Source organism: Haplochromis burtoni, unplaced genomic scaffold (genome assembly GCF_018398535.1).
Source record: "Haplochromis burtoni strain Fernald_Lab_line unplaced genomic scaffold, NCSU_Asbu1 Contig_549, whole genome shotgun sequence".
In the NCBI taxonomy this organism is placed as follows: Eukaryota; Metazoa; Chordata; class Actinopteri; order Cichliformes; family Cichlidae; genus Haplochromis; species Haplochromis burtoni.
In genome coordinates, this window is record NW_024582910.1 from 69,417 (window position 1) to 78,614 (window position 9,198).

A 9,198-nucleotide genomic window follows, 5' to 3' on the forward strand; every position below is an offset into this window, starting at 1 on the left:
CCCAACATCATTGAGTGTGTCTGGGATTACATGAAGAGACAGAAGGATGTGAGGAAGCCTGCATCCACAGATCTGTGGTTAGTCCCCCAGGATGTTTGGAACAACCGACCAGCCGAGTTCCTTCAAAAACTCTGCCTTCAAAACAGCATCAATTCTTCTAGGTACACTTGCAAAGGGTGGTCACACCAAATACTGACTAGATTTAGATTTCTCTTTTGTTCCTTCACTTCATTTTGTTGATTGATGAAAATAAATGATAAACACTTCCATTTTTGAAAGCATTCTTTGCTTAAAGTTCTTCTCACCTGCCTAAAACCTTTGCACAATACTGTAAATAAAATTGAACTGAATTGAATCCAATACAGTGTCCAGGTCAGGCCTGCACACCATGATCATACAGAGTGAATAAGCTCATCATAAACGACCATCTGTGATGATACAGAATACCACTGGCCCTTCACTTTTAGGCAAATTGTATTTAGTGGGGTCTTTTTACATTTTCCATGATGTGACTGCACTATCACTGTCTAGGTAAAGGGTTTATCAGTTGGTCAATTTCAGTCAGTGTCTGACGTTCACCAACTCTTCCTTTTGCTTCCGTTTGTTGCAAATTTCAGTTTCTTGACCTCCCTGAGGACGTGGTCTGCCTTCTTCAGCTTCTCCATGGCCTCAGCCAGCAAATCCCCCGGTACATCCTCCTCTTCACTTCCATGGTCCTGGGACACTTTGCTCAAGAGCTTGCTCGTCTTTTCCATCTCTAGAGCCACTTCAGTCTCAAGTTTAATGACATCATCACTAGAACCCCCAGCACTCACAGCTCCACCTCTGCTAGACTCTTTCATCTGATTACAGACATCAGATTCAGACAGCAAATTTCCAATTGAGGCTGACCTGCCCTTGGCTGAGGGCTTGAGAGGAAGGATGGGTTTTATGTTCTTAGAGCTAACCTGAGGCACTGTCGTGACCTGTGCTGGTCTTAAAATAACAGATACCTGAATGCTGTCCTCACTAGCATCCACCACATCCAAAGCAGAATGGCTTCCCCTGAGTGCAGCTGTAGCAGCTACCAATGTGTCTTGACTTCCAGAGCTTTCACTCTCATCATCTGAGTGCTGACCACTGTCTACAGATTTCTCATCTTGCTTTTTTTTCTCCCCGGACAAGTGATAAAGCAGTGGACTCAGGGTAAGGGTCTCAGTGGTTGAGTCATTCAAAGAGGGGACTTCACTCTCGGCCAGTGCGTCTTTTGAATCGACAGAATTGACTGAGGCAGTATTGTCGGGTCCCTCTTTAGGATTACTCTTAGCCGAGGTGCTCTCTATCCGCTGTATGTCAGGCTCGGCACATTCATCAGGCTTTTTGTTGAATTTTGGATGGGAACTTGGACTCTTTCTCAGTGACTCTGTGGGTATTTGTTCCCCACAGTCAGATACCATCTTTGTGTTGCTGCTAACTGTTTCTTCTGTGCAGTGACTCTCGTGTTTATCATCTTTCACATCAGGTGACGTTTCTTTAGCAATCAGCTGCACTGCCTCATCTGTTTCCACCGCTGTTTCTATAGTCTCCTTCCTACTTTCATCTTCCTTCTCATTATCCTCATTACTAATCCCTTCAACCTGCTGGTCTGTCTCAGAGCCAGAATGGGAGGGCTTCTTCTCCTTGGATGGAGGCATAGGAGGGTGAGAGTGTGGCTTGGACTGTAAAGCATCAACATTACTCACAGAGCTGGGTTTATTGGGAGGCATTGGTGGTGGAGCTGCCTTTTTACTGGCATCAGAACTTGTTTCAGAAATCTTCTCATGTTTTGCCTCTTCTGTAGTTTCTTCAACAGGTGAAGCACAGGGTTTTGCTTCTTTCGATGGGGGCATTGGTACCTTCAAATAATATAGCAATTATAGCAAGGCCATGATATCCAAACACAAAGACATGCACAAATGTTACAACATTTCACAATTACAATTTTTAGAAAAATTTGACATACCTTTTTCTCTGAACCATCATTCTTTTGAGGTTCATCTTCATGTGCTGTGCTGGGTTTAGCCTCCTTGATAGGCGGCATTGGAGGTTTGATGACCTTTTTTGGGGGACTGACGTCTGGATCTGGCTGAGCTTCCTCCTCGGTAATTGACACCAACTGTTTCTCTTTGGAGGTCTCACTGCCATCAACATTGGCATAACGTGCTCCATTAGGCATTACGGCATCTTCAAGATCAAGATCCAAGCGCAGGATTCCATCAGATGACACATCAGCTACCTAGAAGAAAAATATACGATTAAATGACACAGAGCACACGGACAGGAAAGAACTGAGTAGAGTTCACCTAAGGGTGAAGCTCAGGAAATTTAAGGAACCTACGGGAACAAGATCAAGGCCAAACTAGAATACCAAGGATTTGTGGAGTAGTGCAAATTAAATCAGTAGGTTCAAGGTGAGAGACAAGCAGTGGGCAAATAAGCTAAAAGTTTCTTTATGAGAATCTGTTTACACGCCTCTGCTGCCTCCTCCATCACACACCCTTGCCTTCACAGACCATCACTACCCTCACTGGGTTTGCTATTCTCCTTTCACCCCATGTGAACTCTGTGAATTAGACTCCACCCCCTTATCTGATAAACAGTCCCTGCTTGATCGTGATAGCTGACACAGCGGTAGTCTAGGGACCTGTACTGCTAGCCAACACGTTTAGAACCTGAGTGTCAAACAGGAGAATATACCAGTGTTTCAGATAACATTCACCTCATGGAGGAAGCTGTACTGCAGAATGTTGCACAATCTGTGAGGCTGTGCAGCCTTCTGCCTGAGGGAAGGAGGTGAACAGTTCATGGGCTGGGTGGAAGGGATCCCTTGTGTTGTTCAATTTGAGAACTATTTGCCGTATCGTACGATATCATCCACATACATAAACTAAGATTTACAAATGTGTACAGTGATTTGTGTCTAACTTTAATCATTTTGGGGGCAGATTTCAGCACTCTTTGTTGTGCCTTCTTGTCAGAATGGTCTCCACTACACAATAATAAACAGAAGTCAGCACAGCTGCACCAAAACCATGCTGCTTCAACCTCATTATTAAAACAAAACAAACAAACAAACAAACAAAAACAGCTGTTGATGGCCTCATGAGATATGCAGACCAACACTGTGAGTTGATGATGCAATCATCTTCATGATGCAGAGACCTTACTTTCATGTAGAATAGAATAGAAAAAAGTAGAAAAGCCCACAAACAAACAACAACTGAATGCTGCAGTAAAGGCCTGCAGAGCATTAAAAAGGAGGAAACCAGCATCTGGTGATGTCCATGAGTTTAAGACTTCAGGCTGTCATTGCCAGCAAAGGGTTTTCAGCCAAGTATGAGAAATGAACATTTTATTTTCAGTTAGCTAATTTTTCCAATTACCTTTGAGCCCCTGAAATGAAGGGGTTGTCTTAAAAATGCTTTAGTTCTTCACATTTTGATGCAATCTTTTTGTTTAACCTGCTGAATTAAAGTTGGAAGTCTGAACTTCAATTGTATTTCTTTCACTTAAAATTCATTGTGGTAAAAAATGTCTTAGCCTTTTTAATTATTATTGTAATGAGGGCATAAATCAGAGGCAAGCTTTAGGAAAAGCAGTACACTAATTACTTTTTGACTCAGTCTTGTAGACATCCAGAGTTTCAGGAAACAAATTCATCAACACGTCATCAATGCCAGTCAAGTAACAAAATTGTAGGCCAACAAACTGACCTTATTTATTTATTTTCACTTTTTTAGTTCACAGATCGAGATTCAACCCAGAACCAGGAAATGGAGAGGATTATGGGTTATGGGCCTGGATCCGTTCATAGTGGCTTATTTTGTTCTGGGATGATCTGTTAAAAAACGTCATCCTTCCAAAACTGTCCTGAAATATGTCGAATCTAGATGATCAGTTTACAAACAGCTCTATAAAAGCCAAGGCCCTTGTGACATATTTGCCTTTTTCTGAGAAAACCTTACATTCAAAAAACCTTTTTTTTAGTTAAATGTGAAACAGCAACTATCAGTGAAGACTGACATCAGATCAAATCATCAATACTCACACTGGGAACATTAAAGTTTTTCTGATCTCAAACATTTAATTTAATAATGGCAGAAACAATTGAATTCTTTATTATTGGAATTATAGAAAAAATGAAATGTTCATAAATAAGTGCAGAAAAACCTTTTATTGAATAAATCTGAGCAGAGGGTGGATCCATGTTGCTCTCACAGGTCCATCAGTAAACTGTCTAATCTGTTCCTTCACACCTTTTCTCTTATATACATTATGTACATTTTGAATAAATACATTCAAAATTAATGTAAAATTAGGATTCAGCTTCATCTACTGAAAGTTCAAGCTGGCTGCATGATGATCGTGGATATAATAAAATGATGCGTATTATGTCAGACTCATTCTGTCTGTGATGATGACAAAGTTGCCCAAGCTGATTAAAATGACTCTTTTTATATCGTGGTAGGCACTGAAACTTGTTCATATTCCTTAGATCACATGACCTTAAAACTCACTTTTTGTTTACATGTTGCCATGGTGAATGATAATCACACTTAACTCATGCTTAACATCCTCGGAGCTAATTGAACTTGCTCTGATTGGCTGTTTTGGAACAGGAAACTCGGTGTTTTGCCAATGTCAGAGTTAATTAACTCAGAACATGCTTACAGAAACAGGAGCCTGCTTTTCTACCCCACCATGTAAGCCTCAGTAATTTCCATCCACTATCTGCGCTTCCTGTGATATGCAATGCAACCTGCCAGTTCTTCAGTGACATTCGGTAGAGTCATTTCCTTTCTTGCATAAGTACTGTGCCTTGTTGGAGATTGTTGGAGTCGCTCCTTTTTAGGTACTAAATTATTATCAGAGGGTGATACGTTGCTCTTACTCTCAGACATGGCTGGGCTTGTGTTATTGTTGCACAAGCAATGACATTGTGACAATATAAGTAAAATTGATATTGTGAAAAATTTATAACAATATTATCACAGGCATTATTATATGGCACAGCTGCAGTCAAAGCCCCTTACTACCATAAATGGTCAATATGATATCAAATCTAAATAATATAAATCTATCTAAAACCACGGTGACTCACTATTCTAACTCACTGCGGTTGGCAGCTTATTTTTAATGTACTGGGCCCAAACAAATAGCATTTCTATTAGAATATAGCATCCAGTGGCATACAGCATGGATATTTTTGATTTTAAATAACAGGTAAATCCTGGCGTTACTAATCACATTCATTCTGGCTCTGCATCTTAACACAACACAACCTTAGTAATGTAGTTATGTTGATTAGTTACGATGTGGGTTTCATGTCAGTTAATACAAATCAATCAAAGACCCAGGTAACCATGGAAGCAAAGTTTGTATTAAGAGCAAATTAAAACAAAAGACACGTTACAACAATACTACAAGCACTATTTCAATTTGACACGCACCTCTTTCATGTGTATCCTGGTCGGTGGACGCCGGTTGCGGTTCCCTTTGGGTCTTGTTCGAGTAACGTGCTCTAAGTTGCTGCTTTGATCAATCTTCACCTGTGAAAATAAGAAATAATTTGAGTTTTAAAACTACATGCTTATTAAAACCGAGACAAAGAAAAGATTTAAGATAAATTTATGGCTCTATCGCATGTTTACCTCATCAAAAATTTTATTCTTTGCTCGATTAATGCCATCACTGAGGGCTTTAATCCAAGCCTCCTTGTCCTCCACTGTCTGAGCCTGGAATTTAACATCATGGACCTGTGAATGAATGAAGCAGACAATAGTCAACTCAAACTAAGGTAGATAATCGAACAGAAGATCTGCGACACAATAACAGGAGTATTGACAGTTTTTTCTTCTATTTTTAAAAACTGTGCTCATTGTGTTTTTTTTAAGAATAAGAAATAATCTATTTAGGCCACAGGCCCTTACGTATGAATTCTGGTTGTGCTTACTGACCATGAAACGATTTTATGTGGTAGATGGCGCTCAGAAATCTGTCAAAAAATGTTTTAGTACGACTTTGCTAAGCTACGAAGCCGCACTGCTTGATGGATTGTTGGAGCATTACGTCAGGAGCCTCACGGAGTCATCTGGGTCCAAAACTCCATTATCTTCTGTCTAAAAACTGAATTCTTTCATCTTTAATAAAATGATCAGCGTTGCTGCTTTACCAGGTGTAACTATTAAGTTTAACATCCAGGCATCCATGAAAACAGAATTTATTAAATTTAACGGAGTTAGAAGTTAGCAGGAAGTTAGCTCGCTAGTTTCCATCTAAGCATGATATAGCATGTCCTGACTGAGAGATTTCTGAAAGAATTCAAACGTACAGCTCTGTTATCACTTCCAACATAAATGAAGACAGAAAACTAAACAGCAGTGACGTTTGTAGCGTTACTGAAGTTGGGCTAGCTGGTATATAATGATGTGCTATGTGATTGCTAGCTACACAGCTATGTTAGCATAACATAAACACAGTGAAGCTGGAGGATGAACGCTAACTTTTTTCCACTCGATAAAAGTTAACGTGAGGGATTCTGGTGGTCAGGGACAAATGCAATCACATAGCAGGATGCTGTAAACGGACCAAACTTCAGTCAGGAGAACAACTGAGATAATCCATCCACAATACGAGGTTAGTTATTAATATACTGCAACAACATGGGAACAGAGCAGCTGCGAGAGAATTCAACATTAATGAATCAATGTTACGGAAGTGGAGGAAGCAAGAAGAATGACTGAGTAAAGTTTGACTTATCAATTTATCTGTTTCGCTTAATGCGCCTTATAATCCGGTGCGCCTTATCGTCCGAAAAATGCGGTAGGTCTTCCCCGAGCAGAGTTAATAAACATGTGCAGATCAGGAAAAGAACTCTAACTTTTCTAACTCCCAAAGGTTTTATTAGAAAATAGGAAATTTCCTGTAGGGAGTATGACTGTTGATGCTCGTCCCGTGACACTATGTCTGAGAACTGTGAAACCCCAAAAACTACCTGCAGCCTCAACTGTCATTCCTCTCGTCTGCCGGCTACCTTGATTTTCAGCCACTTATCACATTTGCCAGTGTCTAAGCAGTCCTTGATATCATTTTCCTGTCATATTCCTTCATCATTTATCAAATCAGCCTTTGGAGAACTGGATGCAGCTTCCACCATATCATTCTGAGCCATTTGTGACAGCACTGGTAACCGTGACCCGCTGTTCATTCGCATCACTGGCTGCAGGCTCAGTCTGACGTCACCAGCCGTGTCTGGGCCTAAACTCCGCTGCAGGTCCATATATCAAACGATCACTATGGCATTACTGAGAGTTGAAAAACTGTCTAAAGTCTTTCATCTTTAATAAAATGATCAGCGTTCTGCTCTACCAGGTGTAACAATTGAGTTTAACATCCAGGCATCCATGAAAACGGAATTTATGACATTTGACAGAGTTAGAAGTTAGCAGGGAGTTAGCTCGCTAGCTTCTATCTAAATACAATATAGCATGTCCTGACTGCGGGGTTTTGGAAACAAATTAAAACGTACAGCTCTGCTATCACTTCCAGCATAAATGAAGACAGGAAACTAAACAGCAGTGACGTTTGTAGGGTTACTGAAGTTGGGCTAGCTGGTATATAATGATGTGCTACGTGACCGCTAGCGACACAGCTATGTTAGCATAATATAAACAAGCTAACTTTTTGTCCACTCCATAAAAGTTAACGTGAGTGTTCTCGGTGGTCAGGAACAAATGTAATCGCATGGCAGGATGCTGTAAAAGGACCAAACTTCAGCCAGGAGAACAACTGAGATAATCCATCCACAATACGAGGTTAGTCATTCATATACTGCTGCATGGGCTGGGCTGTAGCTACATCCTAAGGTTTTAAAAACTGAGCTTAAATAAATGATTAGCGGTAATAAAAGCCGAGGGAGGTCAACAGGGATCACTGACTGTTTTAGGAGCTTTTTGAGATCAAATAGAAGAAAATACATAACATTAAACATGTTAACAACACAAAAGCCATATTAAACGCAGACTACTTTAGACCCGGAAGTAGGATTCGTCGTGTCATCACTGAACAATCGGATTGCTCACCAGCATCGCTGCAACCAGCACCACTAATCTGAGCCTGCTGCTTACCTGCACCACGATCTACAACGTGTTCTTTGTGCAGGCAGGACAAATGTTTGTGACAGGGACAGAAAGAGATAGAGAGACAGACTCTTCTCTCACCTTATTTGTGGACTTTGCCGATCGTATGAGTATAAGTCTTTGCTTCTTCGTGAAGGGGCTCTTTAATTCATGACATTTGTCATAGTTTTCCAGGTCAAGCCTCTCCAAGCAGTTCTGTAGGTCCTGCAACACAAATGACTGATATTTGAAAATTTGTGTGTATAATTTAAGGATAAAGCCAACATCATTTTAGCTTATTATCTTATCAACAAGCAAGAGAGAAATTAGACCATCTACTTGATTATCTGATGTTAAATAAAAGTTAACAGCTGCAAGACTACAAGAATTAAATGGCAATATTGATATAAGTTAATATTCTCACACCCGATGTATTGAAACTTTATATACCTCATTTTCATACACCACAATCTCGGTCTTCTCCACCTGGATGTAGCGGTCTTTATAGCTTGCCAGCAGTCTGCCATAGCCCTTCTTCAACCAGCCAGCCTTACTCAGGAACTTAGGCTCTTTCTGGAGGGCTGGGTCCTCTTTTGCACCCTGTATTGATACAGAGGAAGGAAGTCACACTCAGTACACACCAGCATACTTGCAGGATGCAGACAATTATATTCACTTTCATTTTATCACTGCTCTAAATGACGGTCGTACAATATACCTGTACAGGAAGAGAACAGAGGTGTTGATTCTCTTCTGCACATTTTCACCAACGTGGAATCCAAATTTATGAGCAACTAAAGTGATTTATTAGCATGAGCACATATTAAAGGTTATATCAAGTAGTGTTACTGTCATTTGTCACCCACAGCCCACAGAAACTGTCAAGATACTGAAGCCTGGATGTGTCAATGTGATAAAAGTGCTGTTTTTCCTGGAGTTTTGTAGAGTCCTCATTTTCCTCTGCGTCGTCGATTCTGTCACTAGTTAGTAGAGCTGGGCGATATGAGATTTTTTCATATCACGATATGTTTTTTTCATTTCAGGCGATAACGATATCTATCAC

General features: G+C 40.4%; 1 protein-coding gene across 1 annotated transcript in view; it reads right to left on the reverse strand.

Moving 5' to 3' along the window:
• Nucleotides 1-226: 226 nt before the first annotated feature.
• Nucleotides 227-9,198, reverse strand: part of plekho2 (pleckstrin homology domain containing, family O member 2) — a 15,764-nt gene continuing 6,792 nt past the window's right edge. The window contains exons 2-7 of the mRNA XM_005947799.3: nucleotides 8,586-8,735; nucleotides 8,238-8,360; nucleotides 5,670-5,774; nucleotides 5,469-5,567; nucleotides 1,982-2,254; nucleotides 227-1,874 (exon numbers count right to left, since the gene is read on the reverse strand). Coding sequence (XP_005947861.1) covers nucleotides 576-1,874; nucleotides 1,982-2,254; nucleotides 5,469-5,567; nucleotides 5,670-5,774; nucleotides 8,238-8,360; nucleotides 8,586-8,735 — 2,049 coding nt within the window. The 3' untranslated portion in view covers nucleotides 227-575. The remainder of the gene's footprint in view (nucleotides 1,875-1,981; nucleotides 2,255-5,468; nucleotides 5,568-5,669; nucleotides 5,775-8,237; nucleotides 8,361-8,585; nucleotides 8,736-9,198) is intronic.